At 35.7% G+C, this 25,357-nt stretch overlaps 1 protein-coding gene across 9 annotated transcripts in view; it reads left to right on the top strand.

Moving 5' to 3' along the window:
- Nucleotides 1–1,413: 1,413 nt before the first annotated feature.
- LOC125666714 (serine/threonine-protein phosphatase 6 regulatory ankyrin repeat subunit A-like) overlaps nucleotides 1,414–25,357 on the top strand; it is a 59,661-nt gene continuing 35,717 nt past the window's right edge. For 4 of the 9 annotated variants that reach the window (XM_056151844.1, XM_048899942.2, XM_048899945.2 and 1 more), the window contains exons 1-8: nucleotides 1,458–1,593; nucleotides 6,590–6,673; nucleotides 10,678–10,845; nucleotides 11,626–11,826; nucleotides 14,883–15,035; nucleotides 17,930–18,133; nucleotides 19,737–19,823; nucleotides 24,183–24,261. In XM_056151844.1, coding sequence (XP_056007819.1) covers nucleotides 1,519–1,593; nucleotides 6,590–6,673; nucleotides 10,678–10,845; nucleotides 11,626–11,826; nucleotides 14,883–15,035; nucleotides 17,930–18,133; nucleotides 19,737–19,823; nucleotides 24,183–24,261 — 1,051 coding nt within the window. In that variant the 5' untranslated portion in view covers nucleotides 1,458–1,518. Of the gene's footprint in view, nucleotides 1,594–6,589; nucleotides 6,674–10,677; nucleotides 10,846–11,625; nucleotides 11,827–14,882; nucleotides 15,036–17,929; nucleotides 18,134–19,736; nucleotides 19,824–21,171; nucleotides 21,212–24,182; nucleotides 24,262–25,357 lie in introns of all 9 variants that reach the window. The other 5 variants (XM_048899943.2, XM_048899941.2, XM_056151843.1 and 2 more) reach the window with 4 other exon arrangements.

Genomic DNA, 25,357 nt, shown 5'->3' with positions numbered 1-25,357 from the left:
ATGAACGGCCAACATGTAACAGTCGGTATGAAACACGTCATACAGCATTTGACCCAATGATAGGTTGTATTGGCAAACAATATCATGCATAACGACCATTTGCGAAATGCTGCTTGGGATGAACTAGATAGGTGCAGCCCCAGACTCTGTAACAACTGGATAGGTGCAGCATCAGACTCTGTAACAACTGGATCTAGGTGCAGCTTCAGACTCTGTAACAACTGGATAGGTGCAGCCCCAGACTCTGTAACAACTGGATAGGTGCAGCTTCAGACTGTGTAACAACTGGTCCAAACATTACAGTTAGAGTGGGATAACATCTTATGGAAGGTGTTGTCAGGCAGGCATTGGTGCTCATGGGGGGGGGGGGGGGGCACTAGTTTATTTGAATAAGATCTTGATTGTAATTCTCATTAGTGATTGTGATACTTTGCATATTAACCCAGCGTTTGCATATATAGATTTTGTGTTATCAATAAATTGTACTATATGCGGTTTTTTAAAAGTTATCTTCCACATCTGCTTAGTATTAAGATATTCTATTAAAATAAAAATAATATTAATGGCAAACTAAAGACTCAATTGTATGACAAACGGGTGGATTTCAGCATCTATATCGTCAACATCCCACATTTATGAAGCAATAGTTCATTAATACCTGCATATGAAGTTTATATCTCTCAACTGATTCGATACGCTAGAGCTTGTTCTGCGTATGATCGGTTTCTAAATCGAGGCAGGCTACTGACAAACAAATTGACTTTACAGAGGTTTCAACAGTCTCGTTTAAGTCAGCCAATTATATGGTCGTTATATCGGCTGGGATATAGGACTCACGGTGGTTGTGACGGGATGTTTACTCCCCCTAGACACATGATCCCACCTCTGGTATATCCAGGGATCAGTGTTTGCCCAACTCTCTATTTTGTATTTCTTATAAGAGTTATGAGATTGAGGTAGGTCATTACAATAAATATTTATTAAATGGCTCCTATGAAGTATGATGTCACCATAAAAAAAGTGATGCAAACTCGATCTCAAGTATTTTATATGATTTTTTTTTGTTATTCATACCGGAATGATAAAAAGGGTACTCTATTTTCAAATAAGATACCATAGAGTCCAAATTTCGCTGTGATTTGATGCATAATATGAATATCTAAGAAAACATGCCCAAACGACTCCTGAAGAGAGACGTCCTAATTTTTTTAATTAAAAAATATTTAAGAAAATTTAAAACATTATTTGCAAATAGTTTTTTTAATCGAAAGATAAAATCTTCAAAAACCATGTCAGTTAGAGAAAAGATATATCAGAGAAATATATTTTAAAAGAAATTGAAACTCAGAAACGCAGCCGGATTTAAACCTAAATTTTAAATTGATCGGGATCGATAATCCCAGTTCTGTTTTGTCATGTGACAAATTGAACCAATCACATACCAAAACAACAAAAACATGGCGGCCATGGGATGAAAACCCGTTTCCTGTAGTTTTAAGAAGTTTGCAAAAAAGGGATATGCTGTTTGCTCACAAAAAACCAGTATCTCCAATGAAGTTAGGAACGTTGGTGTTGCAGTCTCTTGAGGATGAGGTAAACCAAAAACATCTCAGAACTATATGAATGCGTTCTCTTCTGGCAAGTACGAGTTGTTTGTGCAGGAACGGAAATAGCCCGCTAATCCATCAAATGTTCCCATACACTGAACTCGATCTTGCAAACGGCGACATGAAGTCACAATATATCCTGACGGTCCTACCATTATAGCGAGCACAGCTACATATATATTTCGTAATGTTCATGCTTTGATAAAATCCAATGTAAACAACATCCATTTACCAAATAAACAGTACTGTACGTGAATGAGATTAACAGGTTGGGAGCATTTCCCCTATAGCGATATCTTCTCGCTAAAACGCGATTATCCCTCATTAGCGAGAAAGTAAACATTACCATAAACAGGTGTTTTGGTGTCTTTATTGAAAATAATGGCAAATTCCGTGCAATGCTGAATAAGTGTGACACACACTCAACATGACGCGAATTGTCTCTATAAAATTGACAACACAGTCAAGAAATTGCATTTCAAAGTTGCTGCATGAGGGGGAAGCAGTCTGAAATCCAATGGACATCATGTTTTTTGTTTTCATTAATATATTTGCAGAAGTATCATACATTTTAGCACGTTTTCTTTTTTCACATGAAACATGAAGAGATGTATTCCACGGGTGTTTTTCTCGGTTGTACGGGATATATAATTGTGTTTTCGCGAGAAGATCTTGCTTTAGGGGAAGTGTTCCCAACCTGATTAACCTTAAGCAGCAGAAACAGCCCATTTTAGCTCTCTTCCAGGGTTTTATATTAAAATAAAATCATGAACTTACAATTGAACTGTATTAGGTTCTTGCTAGATTTAGATCATTCTAAATTACCCAGCATGTACTAATCCGAGATTCCTCTGACACATAGCCCCACTTTTATATTGTGACGTGTGGGGGAGAGTCAGAGCGGACTCCATATTGAAAAGTGGGAATTCAGCGACAACAATTGGTGTCGCTGTTTTACCTACCTCTTACAACTTTACTTTGCGGATCTATCTTCCAAGACGCGAGGATTCAGTTATTGGAAAATTATTCTACAAATAGATCATGATTAATACGATGCTTTCGCCGTTTGAAACATTGATATACTGTATTATATTTCTGCTGCCTTCACTGACTAGCTTAACCTTTGACAACTTGTTCTGAATTGTATGGTGATTGCCTTTACTTTCCTTATTTCTACTCTCAATCTTTCCAAGTCATTAATTGTGTGATGAATATGCCCAAAATGTCCTTCACATCTTTTTGCAAACATTTCAAGTTTGTAAAACTGTACTGTGCCTGTGGGTATAAAACACCTTTCATGATAATTTTGATAAATAAATAAATTCAACACATACATACACGGATCCAGAATATTTCTCTTTTTAACCCCCCCCCTCTTTATGTGTACCTATCTTATTAAAAGAAAATTAAATGAATAAAATTCATATATAATAATCCCCTTGTAACAATGGTATGTTTTCAAAACAGGAAATTCAAAGAGACTTCCGCTCAAGTTGCCTCTCAATGTCCTCCTGTAATTCTTGCCCTGTCATTCATCTTCATATGATTGGGAGGTCATTTATGAAAATGACATAGAGTAAGGGTCCAAAAAGGCTGCCTTGAGGAATCCCATTTGTCACATCAGACCACTTAGACTTGCTGCCATTGATGGGTATCCATTGCGATCGACCTTCCCGGAAGTTGGCAATCCATGCACTGATGTTGCCTCTGATGCCATAGCTTTCAATCTTGCTTGATAGTCTTTTGTGCAGAACCTTAATAAAAGCCTCACTGCTTCTCTCACTATGCCCTCCATAACCTTACAAAGAACCAACCTCAAACTAATGGACCTATAGTTGCCTGGTTTACTTATCTCCCCTTTCTTGAAAATGGGTGTAACCTGGCCCTGCTTCCACTGTGTCAATAGATGTCTGGAGTCCAAACTTTTTATGGATGATGTTGAGGGTTTTAGCGATGCAAGGTGCCAGCTCTTTCAACACTCTCAGACGAAATACATCTGGGTCCGATGACTTTTAAATTTTAGTTTCTTTAAATGCTTTGTGATAGTTTCTTTCATGAAATTAAATGCTTTGTGATAGTTTCTTTCATGAAATTTGTCCCATGCCGGCATGCCTCGTGCATGTTTTTGTCAGAGTTCCATTCCACGCTTGAAAGAAGGTCCCTCATTCCATTATAGTCATTGTTTTCTTTGTTTTGGTGGTTGCAGTCTCAACTTTACACCAGGCAACGAAATTAAGGGGAAATATTCGCTAAATGCGAGTTAAAAATTGAATTTGCGAGTAAAAAATCACAAGTGATCGCAACTTTTTGCGAGTGAAAAAAAACCCGATCTTTTTCCCGGATTTCGTCGGTTTATTGGCTGTACTTTGAAGTTTACAATAATTTTCTCTTGTGCATAGAAACGCTTTACAGAATGAATATACAAGTATTGAAAAAGTAAACGTGGATCGAATAAATAACTAAGGCCAAGGTCATCTCAGTCAGTGATGTCGAAGATGGCCTACTTCATACACACTTCGGGCGTCTCAGAGACGTCTGATTTTAAATAGCAAGCATATTGATATCGTCCATGTCTACATGAAACAACACATGACAATGTGTCACCGTTTACGCGGTGTCCTTCTGTACTCTATAGTCAAACACTTCGAGTTCGCGGGGTTTTCTTTTCAACTAGAATTTTTTTAAATGAAAAATTGTACTTTAAAGGAGATTTTAAAAGATTTTCCCAAAATTTTGATAAAGAGACATGCTTGTTTTCTTAAATTCATGTAAAACAGTAATCAATTGAAAAATGCTAGTAAAAGCTCAATTTTGCTAGTTGGAAAATAATCCACTAGCTAAAATTTGCTAGTGGTGAAAAAAGTTAATTTCGATCCCTGTACACTTGTACTTGAAAACTAGTGTACAGTGGTCACTGTTTCCTCAGTCTCTCAAACTATAAGAATTATCTCCATCTGTCGAAGCACAATTCTCCCAGTCAATGTGGTGCTAAGTACATGTACTGCAAATCACTGACTATATTCTCTTCCACTGATAATGCCAAGTCAAACACAGATGGTCTTTGGTTCCACCTCCCACACCACCCACCCACCCACCTCCACTTCCGTTATCTAGTTGGTCCGTCTATGTGTTGTACAGGGCTTGAAACTAACTTTTTATGTCACCAGTCCAGCCGGACTGATAGAGTATAATTTCAACCAGTCCACAGAAAAATTAACCAGTCCAACAGAGTTTTCCAGAAATAATTACTAAAATAGAATAATGGAATTAAACTTCATATGCCTCAGACAATATTGTAACACACTAATTGAATGTTAGATTTATATTTACTAATCGGATTCGACTGGTATCTACAGAGGAAAGCCAAATGTGTGTTGAAGATTCCATGAACTTGTATGTTTTTCAAATTGACGTTTTAGGAAATTGACCAGTCCCATCGGACTTACTAAAACAAATGTCAGTCAGTCCGCCAGACTTTTAACCAGTCACGGACTGACTGGCATATGTTAATTTCGAGCCCTGTTGTATCATCAGATAGCAGTCTCTCAAACTATCAGAATTATCTCCATTTGTCAACACACAATCCTCCCAGTCAATGTTGGGATAATTAAAATTGTGGACAATGATCAGCTCATGAAAATTTTTGTCTGATATTCCACGCAGTAATGATCGTAGGTTCCTATTATTGTCACTTGTGCATGAGGGGCTCCAATAAACACATCTTATGATTACCCGATTTGTTTCTCTACCTTCACCCATACACCGATTCCTTAAAATCCAGAGTGACATCACCCATATCTAAATCCTTAATCTCTGTATGTGCTTTAAAGGGACTGATTCACGATTTTCCCCAAAATTTTCTTTTTCACTTTTAATGATCAAAATCTACTGTCTAATGTGTTTAAAAGATTTCACGTAAAAATTAAGCTTATACATTATCACAGAAGCTCATTTTAGAGAGTTTATTTGTTTTGTAAACAAAGATTACGGTATGTTATCGTTTACGAAATTTTTAGAATTTACAGAAATTGATATCGATCAAAGTTTATTATATCTTTCACGTTTCAAGTATTTTTGGGGTAAAATGTGTCATCTGAATGTTAAAATTTGTGACTATGCAAAATTAAGATGCTTTACATTACAAAATCAATATTTCACTTGTTTGTATACATAAAAAGACTCGAGTCTTTGTTTACATAACACAGATTCAAGGCTAAATGCTTTCATTCTTGCATTCAGAAGGTCAAAAATTTGGCTGTCAACATTAAATGAGTTATATTTTTAATGTTTAACATACCGAGAAAAACATGAAAAATATTTTGATCAAAAATCGTGAACCAGTCCCTTTAACATATACACAAATGTGATAATATCAGGCTTGTGCTCCCCCATGTAATGCTTAATGTCCACCATTTTTGTAGTCATTACATCCACATTGCTTGATGAAAACTTTAGATGGTTTTGATTATTATTGTCTGCCCCCACCCTTTCTTCTGTGTCTGCCCCCACCCTTTTTCCTGTGTCTGCCCCCATCCCTTGCAGGTAGCTCCGCAGTGCCCTATCCTTGTACAATTCTCCTTTTCTCTCTCCTCTGTCTCTCCTTTCCTGCATCTCTCTTCTATCGTTGTAATTGCTATTCATGTTATTGAAGATCTCTTTCCTTGTTTGCACAAACATTGTTCTTCCCTTAGTTTATAAGTCTGACGCTTTATCATTGCCTATAGTGTTAATACCATAGTCCATGATAGATGAAACATCTGTATACTATCTCATAGCTGCCCCCCCCCCCCCTCCCTATTTGAAGGTTGCCATCTAGAGAAGAGGTAATTTTAACAAGAAGTTGTCCAGATTGTGGTAACATTAAATACATGACCTTACTAGCTCAGATCATGAACGTTGGTTATACACATGTTAAACACTTTATTTAAACACTTTATTCAACAGCCTCATTAAAACACTTTATTATTATTAATTATTAACAGCCTCAGTTGGTGCAAGCCTGTTTTCATGGGGATCCAGATGAAGTTCGTGCATTGCTGTACAAGAAGGAAGATGTCAATTATCAGGTATCTAGAATTCGATTTATGATAATTGTAAAAACTTTTGTATGAGTGAATTCAAAGGTTGTCTTCATGCAGGTAGGGTTTCATAAATGAAATGAAGTCGTTTTGCAATCTATTTATATTTATGACTTAATGATGTAGGGTACCCCCAAAAATTGTTATACTGATTGATTGTTTTGCATCCCATCGAGAATTTTTCACTCATATTGAGACGTCAGCAGCTGTAGGTGAAGTACCACAAATTTAGACCCATGCTTAACGCTCATGGTTGTAGCAGTGAGGGTTCTTTATCGTGCCAATGCCTGTCGCAACACAGGATCTGCACAATTCACAAATCTTTAATTGAAAGTTCAATAGAAAAACATTTACACAAAGATTGAAATCTTTCATAAATACATGATATGTCCATCTTATTAGTGTACATTTCATGTATTAATGACCGATTTCCATTTTAATAAATAATCTCATGTAAACAGAGCAAAATCATATTTGATGCATCCAAAATCTTGGGTATCATATGACCTTTAATAATGCTTTGTTTACCTGGGATCTGCTCAATACCATTAGATCGCTTTCCTTGACAGACATCATACTTGGTATACTTATTCTACCTAGAGAGTAGATGACTCCTATTGACTTTGAACCACAAGAGTTGGAAGTTTTATCTGTAAAGGTCTACCATGTAAACAAGTAATCTCAGCGACATTCATCGAGGCTGGATATTTGGACTGACGCCTCTTCTGAAACTCGGATGAGGCATCAGTCCTAATATCCAGCCTTGACGAATCTCGCTGAGATTAGTAAACAACCACTGAGCTTTGCTACGGTTGCGAAGCTCAGTGGTTTTTGTTTAAATTGTAGACCTTTACAAATAAACTGTCGACTTTTATGGTTTCCATATCTGTTATGTTTGCTAGGCGGTCCTTCGTTTTTCTTCATAAATTTAAAATACTTCCAGACAACAGATCGCGTTGCATCGGAATACGGATAGATCTCTGCGTTGTCGGCCATTGTACACTATTTAGTTTTAGAGTTATCATCTGTTCTGGAAATAAAAAAACAATAACAATTAAAACCTGCACAATAGGTGTTTACCAACTATTGATGTTAGATTTCGGTTATCGATTGTCACCATCGGTAGAAATCTAGCGACGATTTTTCGATGGTCGGCCACTATCGCTGAATCACTGATAGCAGATGTTGTGTAATATGTTATATTTGATTGACACCTGTGACCTAAACAAGGTTCTAGACGTTCTGTTTGTAGAACAATGTAAGAAAGATTATATAATTCTAGTGTGTCTCCATTATACACTTATTAGTATGAATTGACTGTAAATTTTGTGGTAATAAGCACTCAATTTTACTGATATATTTATCTGTAAATGTTGTTAAATCTTTGTGATTGATTTCTGCTGCTTTGGGTTTATTCTGACCAATAACACAGGAAGTTGACTTGCGGTGAAAACTTTTGGCATATTCACAGAAATAAAAGTTCTACGAATTCAACATACCGTGAATAATTGTTGAAATTTTGATGAAGATGAATTAGTTATTGTTATCTGTACTTAAATACGACATCACTTACAGTGACTGCATCTCTACATTCAGTAATATCAAAAATTGATGTCTGGGGTTAAGTTTTCCGTAACATTTTATTCTAACTTCAAGGTCAAAGTGAATTCCAGATCAATACATGTACTGTCATCCACAATTAACACCTATCTAGCATCCCCCATTGTTGATTCAAAATGCCAACAGGTGATAATTGGGGAAGTTAACAGCCAACTCCCACTGGAGGTGAGTGATAATTGAGGAAGTTAACAACCAACTCCCACTGGAGGTGATCACGCTCGTGACCATAGTGTCTGGTCAATATCTTGAGAACCGATTGCTTGACTTTATTAATTTATTCGTAATACATGTATATAATCACACAGACCCAGAGCCAGAACTTTCCATAGGGTTGAGGTATACTTGCAGGGTTTGACTTTGAGCACTAGACCAATTTGGCTACTTCAAATGATTTTTGCTAGACCTGACCTTACACCCACTAGCCCTGACCAACTTTCCAGACAAAATCTGATAGATTCTCCATATCTATACTTAATTTAAATGACAAACGTGAAGTTTGAACTAAAATGCATTTAATTGTCTCAAAAAAATCTTTAGTCTCGTCATTCAATATGATGCTTTTATTTCAAACATATTTTCAGTTTCTTTAAATTCTTACCGTCACGGAAATTCTTTAGTCCATTTAGAATAAAATGACCTCAATCTTTTTTTTGAAATTTCTATTTCATAAGCCTTGCATTGTTTCTTCCCAACCTTTTCCTTTTTAGCTCACCTGAGCCAAAGGCTCAAGTGAGCTTTTCTGATCAAAATTTGTCCGTTGTCTGTCGTCGGGGTCGTCATAAACTTTTCACATTTTTGACTTCTTCTCAAGAACCGCCGGGCCAATTTCAACTAAACTTGCCACAAAGCATCCTTGGGTGAAGGGCTTTCAAGTTTGTTCAAATGAAAGGCCATGTCCCTTTCAAAGGGGAGATAATCACAAAAGTAGGGTAGGGTCATTTAAAAATCTTCTCAAGAACCACTGGGCCAGAAAAGCTGAAATTTACATGAAAGCTTCCTGACATAGTACAGATTCAAGTTTGTTCAAATCATGGCCCCCAGGGGTTGGATGGGGCCACAATAGGGGATCAAAGTTTTACATACTAATATATAGGATAAATCTTTATAAAAATCTTCTTCTCAAGAACCACTGAGCCAGAAAAGCTGATTTTACATGAAAGCTTTCTGACAGTGCAGATTCAAGTTTGTTCAAATCATGGCCACTGGGGATAGGATGGGGCCACAAGGGGGGGTCAAAATTTTGCATACAAATTATATATAGGGAAAATCTTTAAAAATCTTCTTCTCAAGAACCACTGAACCAGAATAGCTGATGTTTACAGGAAAACTTCCTAACATAATGCAGATTTAAGTTTGTTCAAATCATGGCCCCCGGGGATAGGATGGGGCCACAATAGGGGATCAAATTTTTACAAACAAATATAGGGAAAATCTTCTTCTCAAGAACCATTGGGCCAAAGAAGTTGACATTTACATGAAAGCTTTCTGACATAGTGTAGATTCAAGTTTGAAAAAATCATGGCCTCCAGGGGTATGTTGGGGCCATAATAAGGACTAAAGTTTTACATGCAAATATATGTGGAAAGTCTTCAGATATGGGCCAAGGTGACTCACGTGAGCGATGTGGCCCATGGGCCTCTTGTTTTTCTTTCTTGGGACATCTTTTGCTTTCCTTGAGGACGAGAAGTCGTATTTAAATGTAGACATTCCTGCACATATGTAAACAACAAAAATTGCTGTTTAGAACGTAATTTATTAATTTGATAAACACTTTCTTATATTCAATTCAAATGAACTGTTTTGTTTTTTTAAATGAAAATGAATTCAATAAATCTATTTATCCAAAACATAACTTTAAACACATTAACATTGTGTACATGTCGTAGAACATCACTTCCGACTGCGACTTAATAAATTAGAACTAAAAATAGAGATTATGTCATCATGCGGTTCAAAATTGCTCGCAAACTCTTTACAGTTATTTTTGTTGTTGTTCTTTGTTTTTTTTTTAAGAATAAAATATCTTATGGTTTAAAGTCAAGTTTCTTAAATTTGTTTATTTTTTCAATACGACCAGTTGGACTAGTAAATCGACATTTTACTCGACTGGACCTATCATGTAGTAGACTCGGTCAGTCGGACGTACCTTAGTGTCAAACCCTGACTTGATATTATGGACAGGGATTTGGAGATCTCCAAAAGTTCTGGGTCTATTGTAGGAAATGCTGCAGTCTTTAAATTCCAAAGACATTTCTTTAATCTCGCTATTGTTATGATCCACCTTTTTGTAGCTAATATTATGATCCACCTTTTTGTAGCTAATATTATGATCCATCTTTTTGTAGCTAATATTATGATCCACCTTTTTGTAGGATACAGAGAAGAGGAGCCCTTTACATGCGGCTGCGTACTGTGGTGAGGCGGAAATTGCAGACCTGCTGATAATGAGTGGAGCTCGAGTAAACACAAAGGACAATAAGTGGCTGACCCCCCTTCACAGGGCCTGCTGTTCCAAAAGTGATGTCAGTTTTCACAGAGCTGTGTTTTTTTTTAATTTTTATAGTTTGAATATTTATTGTTTAAGGAGGTATGCTACACCAGAGAAATTTGATATGGATGAAAAATGGAGGATACAACAATATTTTAAAATTGAAAACTTTCTAAATTTACTTAGTCAAAAAATGCAGATTTAGTAGAAAGCAGGGGGGGGGGGGGATTTAAAATCCCTGCTGGACTTTGAACCTGCGATCTACAGTTCAGCAGTCATTGTGCTAACCTACTGAGTTACTCAGCTAGTAGGCGATGGTTTTTAAAATGAATAGACAAATATTGCTGATATTTATATTTTCATCCATGTTTTAAAAGGAAGTCAGCCATTATGACGATGTAGTACACCTCCTTAATTTAAATCTTTGTCACAGTTTGATTCTTTATGGACATACATCTTTCTATAGTATGTTCATAGTACAGTGTCAGCAACATTTTTGCCCCGGTAGAATGAAAAAAACCTGTGCTTCTCAATCACAGTGTTGTCAGAATTTATTTTGCAAAATCATATTCATTCCTTGAAGTTAAAAAAGTAACTATATACATGCACTGTAACAGTTGAATTTCGGTATCTTGAACACGAATATCTCGAATGCCATGGATATATCAAAGTGATTCGGAAATCCCAACCACTTATTCTTTTAAGTATTTTACCTTTGATATCTTGAAGTTTATTCTCGGTCCCATTGAGATCGAGATAACGAGGTTTGTCTGTATTTGATAACTTACAACAATTTTGGTACGTTTTGTATTCCTTGAATTCTACTGTGCAGGATACCGTGGAAACCTTACTGCGACATCAAGCAGATGTGAATGCTCGTGACAAAAACTGGCAGACCCCTCTACACGTGGCTGCGGCAAACAATGCAGTGCGCTGCGCGGAGTATCTGATACCACTTCTGACAAATGTCAATGTGTCGGACCGTGCTGGGAGAACCAGTTTACAGCATGCTTCATTCAATGGTCACAAAGAGGTATTAGTATACATTGTTCTCTCCTCTCCTACAGTAATGCCCATTTATACATGTAACTTAGTGTTATACATAAGAGCTGACTTTATATTTTTACTTGCAACAACCAAGAACTTTGAAAATATGCCAACCCTAAATCTAAACAGACATATATTATAACCCAAGATTTTTTTGCAGAAATGAAATGAATGCAAGTGAAATATAAGGAAAATGTCACGAAAAATTATTTATTATTGAGAAACATTGCATATTATGTCCTTGATAATTATTTCATTATATGATTAGATAATTTGAAACAGTGATACTGGCTACTAGAGTAAATGATACCTGGTTGGCCATTTTGTATACCGATAATCCTAGTTGGAAGTGGTTAGATTGTATCTTGCTTAACATCTCACTCGAGAATTTTTCACTCATATGGAGGAAGTGATTAGAAGAATGTCACATGTTTTTAATTTAATTTAATTAAAGATGTGAGTTTCCCTTGAATTACCATACATATCAACTTAGAAATACCCAATTTGATATTCTTCTAATGATGAAGAAATTTTATTTTGAAGGCACAAGCATGTAAACATAATGTTCTTTTTTTAGCTCACCTGAGCTGAAAGCTCAAGTGAGCTTTTCTGATCGCCTGTTGTCTGTCATCTGTCCGTCTGTCTGTAAACTTTTTACATTTCGACTTCTTCTCTAGAACTTGGCCAAAAGCATCCCTCGGTGAAGGGCTTTCAAGTTTGTTCAAATGAAGGGCCATGCCCCCTTCAAAGGGGAGATAATCACAAAATGCAAAAATAGGGTGGGGTCATTTAAAAATCTTCTTCCCAAGAACCACTGGGCCAGAAAAGCTGAAATTTACATGAAAGTTTCCTGACATAGTGCAGATTCAAGTTTGTAAAAATCATGTCTCCTGGGGGTAGGATGGGGCCACAATAGGGGATCAAAGTTTTATATACAAATATATAGGGAAAATCTTTAAAAATCTTCTCAAAAACTACTGGGCCAGGAAAGCGGAAATTTACATGAAAGCTTCCTGACATAGTGCAGATTGAAGTTTGTTAAACTCATGGCCCCCGGGGGTAAGTTGAGGCCACAATAGGGGATCAAAGTTTTACATACAAATAATTCCAATGTCATTTATTACAATTGTTTTGATTGGACAGAAATAAAGCTGAACAAGAGTTTATACATCAATAAATCCGAAAACGCGATGTATTCGTACACGCCTGAAAACAAATAACATAGTGCGGGGAAACTATTCAAATTTTTGCAATTTTTAATAAAATGAATGAATTGGAATTATAAGAATCAAACATTCTTTTTGAAGAATTTATCGATGTGTAAACTCCGGACATTTTACTCACAAACTTAACATAAAAGTGCTTCACACTTTTATTCAGTTTGTGAGTAAAATGTCTGGAGTTTACACATCGATAAATTCTTCAAAAAGAATGTTTAATCCTATAATATATAGCAGGGTGTCAAATTTCTATTTATTCCTTTATTTTCATATAAACTAGAAGGTTCCTATATTTTCCCTATAAGTCATTAAAATCCCAATAAAGCCCTATATATCCCCAAAAAATGACACTCCTATTTTCAAGAATGATATCAAAAGAAGAAAAAAACCCCCAAAATCCAGGAGCTGATGCTAGATTGATATTCAATTAAAATGTTATGAAGAGAATAACTATGATGATTGTTTAGAAACTGTCTATTGGATGGAAAACTGTCCACATCTGTCTATTGGATGGAAAACTGTCCACATCTGTCTATTGGATGGAAAACTGTCCACATCTGAAAGGATTTTGTCTTTGTTTATGTTTGATATTATTTCTTCTCCAGTAAGATACTATGCTTGCTAGATTTTTATGCAGAAACAATAAACTTTTATACAAATTCTTTAATAAAAACCTTATCTATTCCTATGAATCTGCTGTCCTATGTTTGCCGTATAAACTGCCCCCCCAAAATTCCTATAATCCTATATTTTTAAGACCAAAAGTGGCGTGACACCCAGATATAGGGAAAAATCTTCTCAAGAACCACTAAGCCAGAAAGCTTCCTGACATAATGCAGATTCAAGTTTGTTAAAATCATGTCTCCCGGGGGTAGGATGGGGCCACAATAGGGGATAAAAGTTTTACATAACTAATAGAAAAAAATATTTAATAAATTTTTCTCCTTAAGAACCATTGGGCCGATGAAGTTTACATTTGTACGAAAGCTCCCTGACATAGTGCAGATTCAAGTTTGTAAAAATCATTGTCCCTAGGGGTAAGATGGGGCCAAAGTAGGGGGTCGAAATTTTACATACAAATATATACATGTAGGTAAAATCATTAAAAATCTTCTGAAAAATCACTGTGCCAGAAAAGTTTTTGTTTACATGAAAGCTTCCTGACATAGTGCAGATTCAAGTTTGTAAAAATCATGGTCCCCGGGAGAAGGTTGGGGCCACAATAGGGATCAAAGTTTTACATGCGAATTTATTGGAAAAATCTTCAGATAAGAGCCAAGGTTACTCATGGGCCTCTTGTTTCTAGTTTGTTGGATCTTAGCCAATCAAAACGCTTGTATTAATATGTCTGATCATATAACAAAACTTTATTTTGAAAAATATATGTCTATTTGATCTTGCAATTGTGCATGCATTTGCTAATGCACAACCAAGTCTCAAAGCAAAATTTTAGTCCATAAGTATGTGGTAAAATTCTTTCCTCTCAGGGAAACACACATTTACTTAAAGACATTTGCTATAGAAAAAGTTCCAATTTTTACCATTTGTGCAGTGTTTGACAAAATTTTAGCATCTTTGAAAGTTGAGAAATTTGTTTTGTGCATAGGAAGTTCCTTAATTATAGTTTATATGGTAGGTGGTATGATAATGAAAACTCTGGACATTTATAAACAGGGAGCTGTAAATTGATCATTGATTAATTCTCCATATTTCCTTATATGCTGATCTGGTCGTTACAGGTAAAAGAATAATTCTACATATAGATTTATCTTCCATTACACCATCCACTTTTAATAATTATTATTAATTTTTTTTTATTAAGATGGCCAAACTGCTTCTTGAGAAAGGTGCCACAATTAATGCGTTTGATAAGAAGGATCGGAGGGCCGTTCACTGGGCAGCTTACATGGGGCACACGGAGGTAGTTCGTATGTTGGTGGAACATGGCGCTGAGCTCAACTGTCGAGATAAACAGGTACTATACATAAAATGGAGGATAACTCAATGAGTAGGAAGGAGGCTGGTGTCGAACTAACGAGATCTTAGATACTGTTCGTAAAATGAGAGGTAATTTTTAGTGAGTAGGAAGCTGATGTCGAGATAAATACTGTACGTAAAATGAGAGCTAATTTAGGGAATGGGAAGCTGGTGTTGTGCTGTCGAAATAGATAGTGGATGTGAATTGAGAGCTTATTTAGTCAGTAGGAAGGTGGTGTCGAGCTTTCGAGACAGATACTGGATGTGAAATTGAGGGCTTATTAATTTAGTGGGAAGGTGGTGTCGAGATGGATACTGTACGTAAAATTGAGAGTTTGTTTAGTTTGTGGGAAGGTGGTGTCGAGATTAACAAATACTGTACATAAAATAAAGGCTAGTTTAACTGAGCTTGAATCTGATGTCAAAATAGATACTGTGCATAAAATTGAAGCTCATTTGGTGAGTGGAATGCTTGTATGGAGAGAAACAGGTTCAGTTTTTATGTATTCATGCATTTTATGATACTGTTATGTCATTTAAGTTTTTCAATACTGCTGGAGAAAGAATGAAGAAATAAGCAATTGAAATCTTTAAGCACTTGGATGAAATATCTATTTGGTGTTTATGCTCTTACAAGCAGAACTCCTAAGTCTCAAAGATACACCTTTTCAGTTTGTTTAAACTAAGGAATAATTAATTATAACTTCAAAATTTACTATTTGTTTTTTAGCTCATCAAATCTGAAAGCATAAATGAGCTTTTCTAATCTCCATAGTCCAGCTGCCTGTCTGTAATCTTTACAAATGGTTGACTTCTTCTCCAGAACCAATAGGCCAATTTCAAACAAACTTGGCACATCTAAGTATCTCTAAATATAGGGATTTCACAATCGTTCAAATGAAGGGCTATGCCTTTTTCCATTTGAAGATAAGGGCTATTCCAGAAATAAATACATGGGGGGGTCGGGAGGCACCTTTTGTATATACCAAGCACCCATAAAAAAAAATAAAAAATTACCCCATGACCCATCAAATTAATAAACTCATTTTACAATGACCCATCTAATAAAAAAAACAAACTAACCAGACCCACCACAAGAATATTTTTAAAAATGAAAACGGTACAAATCTCGCGAGGTTTTCGGGACAAACATTCTAGTCAATGACGCGGTAATGCCTGTGCGACATTGTATCACAGTAGTTCTGAAGAAACGATGTCACATCAACAATCAAAGGCATCTATGGTGGGAATGTTGGAAGGATTGGGAGTCCAAACGATGCTATTATCATGAAATGGGTATGGATATGTTTTTCCACGAATCGTTCGTCTTCTAATGGAGCCCGCGCCCGGAGGCCTCTATATCACCATCACACCGACTGATAAATATAACGCATCGGTACCCTCGTATAAATCAACTAAGGTTTGCCTACTTTTATTAGAAAACGGAATACCTATTGGTTTCAAAATATTCCCAAAATCGATGCACTGTAAACTGTAATAATCTACAGAACAGAGTTAACCGCCATCACGTCCAAAGGGACCCTACTAAACGTGCCTCTAATTTGAAGAGTGCCGTAATGGAAAGTTATGCGCTGCAAAGAGCGACAACTCGAATAGTTCTATTTCGAAAGCAGCATTTCGAAAGCACGTTTTCAATTTTCCCTCCGACGTTTGTAACTAACACGACAAGAGCGACAATAAAAATATTCTGAAAACTCAACACCCACGTAGCACAAAATAAAACAATAGAAACTACCCACTACCCATAATAAATATTTTTTTAACAGTCCAACCACGGACCAATTAAAATATGAAAAAATACGACCACCCACACAAAAAAATATCATTTGCCGCCCGACCCCCCCCCCCCCCCCCCCCCCATTTGATTATTTCTGGAACAGCCCTAATCAAATAAAAGGTAAAAATTGGGTAGGGTCATTTAAAATCTTCTTCTCGTGAACCACTTGGCTAGAAAAAAAGGAAACTTGTGTGAAATAGGATGACCCTGGGAGATAGGATGGGGCCTCATTTATGGGGGGGGGGGGGGGGGGGGGGGATTTACATGTGAATATATAGGATATAATTTTTGAAATTAATTTTCTCAAGAAAACAAGACCACGATTAGTCATAATGATATGCAGGTAGTGCAGGTTCAATAATGGCCCAGGTATTGCATGCTGTAATTCTCTATAATTTAGGAATATTGTACTACTAAAGAGTACTTATCTATATGTAGTACATGTACCATAATTGCAGATGTGCATATTGTTGAGACAAGAGGATCCAATTGTTATTTTCTAAAGTAATAGTGGATCTAAGAGTGGTGGAGGATGTAAAATAGCCTGTGAACACTTCTCCTATATGGCTTATCATATAGCCTTGAAATTTTGTACAATGCTTCATTATCATTAATGATGTTCACATTGTTCTGACCCAGGGATCTAAAAAAAATTCCTACAATTAACAGTGGATCAAAGAGGAGTGTTTTATAGATTTTTTTTTCAAGTGCAAGAGCATTTTCACTTTCCTGCTGGTACTTAAGCATAACATTCATTATTTTTGTATCATATACATCAATGGCATTGGTCACATTTTGTTACATTAAATGGAACAGCCAATTCAACCTTTGACCTTGATGATGCTCCATATTTGGTAATGATTAGGCGGATAGGAGGTACTAAAACACCGGATCAAACTAGTTTGTAACAAACATGCTGAAAGCAATGTCAATTTCAAAAAAGATATATTAGAGAAGAAAGTTAGTGAATGTAAATATTTTATGTTGATGAGATTGGCAAATTGAAGTTTTGTAACTGATTTCAGAGGCATGTCAACTTTTTGAATAGCAAATAAGATATTTTTGACAGTATGATGAACTGTTTGTCGCTTCAGATGTATACGCCTCTACATGCGGCCGCCTCAAGTGGACAGGTCAGTGTGGTCAAGCTTCTCCTGGAGCTCGGTGTGGAGGTGGACGCTGTCAATGTCCACGGTAACACAGCCCTGCATATTGCGTGTCTGAACGGACAGGATGTGGTGGTGACTGAATTGTTACAGTACGGAGCCTCGATCAACGCTGTCAATCACCGGGGGATGGTGAGTAATGGCCATGTAATGCCTAAATTAATATTGACATCTCCAATGTTTTTACCTTCGATATCTTTACCAATTCAGTGATTGGGAAGGCCAAATGACCTATGGGACTATGGCCCCACGGTTCATATTTTGAATGGGCCATTTTTAGATATAATGGGTCATCAACATATTTTGAAGGAATAGCAAATGTGAAGTGGAATATTGTTTATTATTTTTTAATGAAACTCTGAACCATGACCAGGATATTTTCCACCGCTCTTGAAAATGTTTCTCCTTAGTTTCATTTTCCCCTTCTCAATGGTATCATTGCTTTTATGAAAGGTGAAGATAACGAACAGTAATCAATCTCATATCGGTATCTGACTACGGTCTCTCATTGTTGTTATTTTCATCCTTCAAGGAGTAATTAGATACTTGGAATTCTTATTATATCATGTTATTTCGTTGCACCTACATATGTACCTATCATATCTAGGACATTACTTACAAATATGGCATTGTATTTATGTTCCCACTTTAATAAAACATCTCTTTTGATAGTATTTTATATTTCCTATATTAAATATTTAAAGAGAAGTCAGTTTTGATACATTTTATGAATTTTCTCACTGACTGTAAGATCCACTCTGTCACACTTAAGCATTCAAAGTTCCACTAAATGCACCTCCTTCACAGGAGAGCTCTAATCTCGAAACTGGTGTATTGTAATGATGGTCATTTCCTCATGAATGTCAACAATGTGCATGTGAAAAAAACGAGTGTTTCCTCATATCAGGAACATGTACAAACATGCTTGTGTGAACATTTACTTCCAGTTCAACTAAGAAATAAATATCATGAGGGCATGAATTGCAATGCTTTGCACCAGCATACTTTTTGAGGCATGCTAGCGCTTCATGAAAAGTATGCTGGCATGAAGCGTTGCTGCATACCTTCATGTATTTCCTAAAATGAAATCTATTTTTTATATTAGCATTTTACTCTCATTTTTGTTGGAATTCCCAGCTATTAAAATAGTTGTACTATATTTATCAAGATTCATACAGTCACACATCGTTTACATTCATGAGGAAATGGCTGTCATTTCAATTGGTAAAGCTGTGGATGGTAAATTCATTGGAAATGTAAATATGATGCTATAATTACACATGTAACTACTACATAATGTGTATTTTAGCAGTTTAACATCTATCATGGTCATTTCAGTTTTACCTTTATCAGGGGCGGATCCAGGAATTTTAGAAAGGGAAGGTTCTGCCATTAATTTTGGTTTTTAAAGGGGGGGGGGGGTCCACCCTCAAAATGAGTTATTTTTATCTTTTTATTTAAAAGCATTGCCCCCCCCCCCCCCCCCCCCCTTAGATCCTCCACTGATTTTATCATTTTATTGTAAAAAATGCCATGAACCTTGAGTGGGAATAATCGTTAATAAATATGGACAAATATTAGATTAATATTTAAAATTTCTTCATTTCCATAGGGGTATAATTTTCATTGTTTTTTTAACTATTATAAATTAAGATCACGAATTCAAAGATTCTATAAACGGGGTAGAATCATTTTCTCAAATCACGACAATAGAATGTTTATGTTTACTTCCCAGACCCCCTTACACTATGCTGCATCTTCGACACATGGAGGGATTTGTTTAGAAATCTTAGTAACAGAAGGAGCGAACACAAAAACACAGGTATGTAGCTTATATCATGGGGAGCATTTCACGCTTAATTTACTGCATCAAATCATTAATTAATGGAGAGTGTCTATCAATATTTAATGAAGGGTAAATAAATTGTGAATTCATGAGAAACATGTATAGAATGGCGGGGAAACTGTTTTATCACTCTAGCGATGCAAATCTACTTTATAGATAAATATATCTGTATATAATGAAATTTTCTTGTAAATTGAATATAATTGCAAGCATGTAAAACATTACATTTAATATGTCAAGAGATAAAATTGGAATGCAATTATTACATCATAGATCACAAATTATCTTTGATTACAAATATGCAAAGAGATATGCTTAATTGTGAATTATTATGAACTTAATAGGTATTCTCCATGGATCCTTGCATGTTACATATCATCTGCCATATTTGGAAATGGGCTTTAATTGAATCGTTATCTTTAAGATTTAATATTATAGGGTTATTGAACTTATATTGGTGAATATTGGCACGAGTTGGCTGTGAAAATGCACGAGCTAGCTCGTGCATTTTGACAGTCAACTCGTGCCAATATTCACTTATATAAGTTCAATAACCCTTTTATTATATAGCTAAAGTATTTAGTTGTTAAATTATATCCCTTTTCACTCCAAAATAGACGAGAATTAATCAATATTGGCATCTAAGGTGAAGGTGTGCAATAACAGCATGCATTTCTTAACTGTTCAGTATTTAACCTGTCATTAATGCAGAAAGCAAACTGATTTTGTAAATGGGGACATCATCATTTATGTACAGTAAAACATTTTGCTTAAGTAAATACCAAATACTGGCTCTGTCAGATTTGGAGGACCGTCGTCTGCCATTTTGGCTTGTTTACGTCGTTATGGTAACGTCAATATTGAACGCTCATACTTGGAATGTTTCGGGCGCATACAATTTACGCAATGTAAAGTTAGCGTTCAATAAATTCTCAGGATATTGAATGCTAACATTCTCTAGATTTTACGCAGATTTTATATTAGACTATTTATTAGCTATATAATAAATATATATACAGTCATATACACTGTACATGTGCATTATTTTTGTTTGTGATAAACCCAATCCTTTTCGGCATCATAATATGATATCATATTTAAGTATGCATTTCAAACAGATGTATACCATGAATCATGTACGCTTTATTCATTGGGTAGATTCAGCTATTAGACTGTATTTAAACTTCATCATGAAAATTTTATAATTGTTTTTCAATAAAAGAAAATTTATATTAAAAAGCTAATTTCACCCATGAGACAGCTTTCGCAGATGTCCTTTATGCTGAATACTGAACAAGGTTAAATATTCTATTCTTTTCCAAAGACATCCCCAGATACCAAGGAACAAGCACCAAGGAATAAGTGTAGGTTTGGGGTTAAAGGTCAAATTGCATGCTTGGCTGCTGCTCATATTACATATATACTAATGAATATGCAGAAATTATCTATTTCATTTACATATCATGTTGCTTCAGCAGATTTTAAAAGTTATGTTGCATGAGAAGATATATTATGAAATGTGTACTGATAGGTTTTATGCCTGCGTTTTATTCTACCGTCGTTTATTCCTAAAAATTGCACTCATACATGTAAATTTAGAACACCGATGAGAACACGTACTGGCCTACTCTAGGCTATGCAGTTTGACGACAGTCCCATCTTTATCTTTGGGAATGTTGGCTTCAAAAGAATGGCTTTTATCAAAATTTTGTAACAAAAAGTCTTGTCTAATGAAGTTTTAATCTTTACTTTGCCCACAAATTTTTGTAAGTTTTTAAATTATTTTTGTGAAAAAGTACAGTTTTGTTGATATTGTATTTTTCATGAAAGTTTCTTTATGTAGAATGTCCTTTATTAATGAGAAAAAACATTGATCACGACATAAAGTCATCTGCCACACCTACAAAATCAACAAAAATAGGTATGCAATGAAGTCATAGGCAACTGCAGTGCCATATTTGCTGTATTGGGTTTTGCATGTGATAGATTTTGAAATGCAGTAAGAACCTCACCTAAATGGAAAGGGGGGGGGGGGGGGGGGGGGGGGGGTGTGTCTCAAACACACACCTGAATTAGTAACTAGGTCAGGAGGTCAATATTTTACTGCAATGTAATAAAAATACATAACTGTTACAGAGGAGTCACTCTCACTAAGTGGACCCACATTCGATGGTTTATCAAGTTGGCATGGAGTTGTAAATGAGTTTCATTTTGACAGCAACTCTCATCAAGTGGTTTATTTATTAAATGATTAGAAGTACCTGCATCATTGATATTTCTTGACAATATACTGCAGTGCAGAGAGTGATCCTGCCTCATTGTAAGTCAACATGGGGTGGGGTAGGGGGCACCTTTCACCATTTCGCTGTTGCATATTTATTATATGTATTTCATTATTTCAGCATCCATTTTAAGCAAGTAACATTTGACTTGAAAATTCCTATGACTCTTGATACAAATGTAAACATAATAAAAACGTATTAAATGAAAGTAAACATGAAGATCAGCTGTGAGTGTGTGTACCTGTAAATTGCGAAACAAAACCAAACAAAATTTTGCTTATCGCATTTTATAGGTATTCCTGTGTATTTACATTTCATGAAAGAGAAAAACTATGGTCAGGGGCTTGTCTGGTCATCCACATTGTTTGAACAAATCAGGAGAAAAAGAGAATTGTGGATGAATGTACATGTATGGACTACTTACCCACCCACCCAACCCTGAAAAAGCAAAATTTTCTAAACCATGAATTTTTTATTAAACCTAATGCATATGAAAAGCAATAAACTGCAATGCTTCTGAGGCCTTTGTCCTGGGTCCTTTTTGGGGCTTAACACCAGCTCCTAAACATCCATTGTATTTCAGGTGACCATGTTAAAAATCATTCTAGCCAAGCACCTGACAGAAATTCCAAGCAATAATTCCCAAAGATTCAGAATTTTCAAGATCAAATACAATTATGTAATAATGTGCTTTGATAGTTGACCATTTTGGAAATTTTTTTTTTGGGGGGATTGCAATTGCCTTCTATAGAAATATGATTCTTAACTAAAAAGTTCATCGCAAGATTTGCCTAATATGTGAGCTGCAAAAAAAGGGAATTCATGAACAGATTGTTCTAACTGTGATTAACATGTGGAAATTTGCAATGTAAATATCAAGGGGGGGGGGGGGGGGTTTGGTGTTCACCAATCAGTTAATATCTTGAGAAAAAATTTTTTGATTGACAAACATTACACAGATTAGCCATGACTACAGTAGGTTTCCCTATTCATTTTGAGGTCATAAGGTTCAAGGTCACAAATTTTCTCACATGTTATGTCGTTATAGGCAGGACTGGTAGATTGATTGATTGATTGGATACTGTTTAACGTCCCTCTTGAGAATTTTTCACTCATATGGAGACGTCACCATTGCCGGTGAAGGGCTGCAAAATTTGGGCCTATGCTCGGCGCTTATGGCCTTTGAGCAGGGAGGGATCTTTATCGTGCCACACCTGCTGGGACATGGGACCTCGGTTTTTGCGGTCTCATCCAAAGGACTGCCCCATTTAGTTGCCTCTTATGACAAGCAAGAGGTTCTGAGGACCTAGTCTAACCCGGGTCCCCACGGGAAAGGAAAGGAGTAGTAGATGACAACCCGTGATATTTATATCAAAAGGTCGTAAGGTCAAGGGTAATAGGGTTTTAGGTCATGCATACAACTATTGTTCATCTGATAATTAGAGAACCCTAATTGTCCAATGGTCAATTTAAAAACTCTCACCGGCAGGCTGATCATCAGTAGTTAACTACCTATATAGGTCATGAGGTTAAAGGTATACCCATATAGATATTCAGGTCATGAGGTTAAAGGTCATGGGGTTTTCTAGCATGCATACAATAGTTGTCTAATACTGTAGAGAATGATTTGCCCAATATTTATCAAACATAATGGACTAGAAGATGATCTTATTGACTTTCGGGTCAAGTGGTCAAAGGTCGCACAGCTTTAGCAATTGTTATTTGACCAATAACTCGAGAACGTATTAATAGCCATATAACTTCATAGGCAAATTTATTATAACTTAGTTAGATGACCCCTATTAATCTTAAAGTTAAATATTCACCTTGTTTTCTAAACATGGGACTTGATTTTGGAGGGGGTTGGGTTGTTCATATATTTCATGAACATGTCTTGCTCAGTCTGAATGATACAATTTATTTTCTAAATGGTCAGTTTCACAACACATTCATTTCCATGTTGTATTGCGTACAATTTGTATTCAATGTCTAATGTAGGCAGATTGATTTGATATATACTGCATTTCTCACTTCTTTCTGTATATTATTCCAGTGCATTGATGGGCGTTCCCCTTTGCATATGACTGCAGTGCATGGTAGATTTACTCGAGCACAGACTCTACTCGAGCACGGTGAGCGAGTACTAATTTTAGCTTGCTCTGGTGTGAGTGCACTCGGGAGTGTAAATTTGTCTATCATAATGATTAATATATAATTGTTTTTATATAATATTGAGGATTTATTAAAAAGATGATTAAAAAAGTTGTGAATTCAAATTCAAGTCTTTATCCTGTATATCAAATTGGAAGTTTTTATTGGGATATGAGCAAAATTTGTTTCATTTCTTCACTTTCACTTTTGAAACTGGTTATAGTAGATGCCACAAAACAAAATTTTAAATGTATGGGCAATATATGGTCAGGCTGATGGTTAAATTGATATTGGAGGTCCTCAGAGGCATCGGAAAGTCCGAGAGACATTCTTATAGCAACATTTACACTCTTGATGTGTTTGGGAGATAATTACATCATGACATTGTACTTTGTGAAATAATTAACAGAGATGGTGTTTTAGGTCATTCGTTTAGGATGATTGCATGTCATGTTTATTCATGCCCTATGATAGGCATAGCACAAACTTTATAAGCATGTTAACCAACATGTATAATTTTATAAATTTTTGTACAGTTTCATGTATGTTGCATCTTATATATGGGCAAGGTAGGGGTGTTAGATTGCTGAAGTGCTGTAATATTGTGCTTTAAGGACATACACAATGTTTCCGACATTTTCTCTAAAAAAAAAATTTTTTATCTGCTTGATTTGAAGAATTATTGTATGATTTCCAAAATAGGTCAAGTTTTATATTTTAGTAATATTACCATAGTTTGTATAAAGGCCTGAGTAGCTCAGTGGTTAGATTACCTAACAAGTAATGAAAGGATCTGGGTTCGATACCTGATTGTTCAGAAGATTTTTGTTTCCTTGCTACAATAATGTCCTTTCATACAACTTACTGTGATACGTAAATGCTGACTTTACATTTTTACTTGCATCAACCAGGAAGTATCAAAACATGTTAAACTCTAAAACAGATATGGTATTCTACTCTAAGAATTTTTGTAGAAAAGAGATAGAGCACAAGTGAATTGTGCGTAAAATGTCACGAAAAATAATGTTATTAAGAAACGTTGTGTATGTCCTTTGGAGATGTAAGATTTCTTATTAA

This window comes from Ostrea edulis, chromosome 10 (assembly GCF_947568905.1).
Source record: "Ostrea edulis chromosome 10, xbOstEdul1.1, whole genome shotgun sequence".
Lineage (NCBI taxonomy): Eukaryota > Metazoa > Mollusca > Bivalvia > Ostreida > Ostreidae > Ostrea > Ostrea edulis.
The sequence above is the reverse complement of the archived record's forward strand: the minus strand, read 5'-3'. Positions and strand labels throughout refer to the sequence as shown.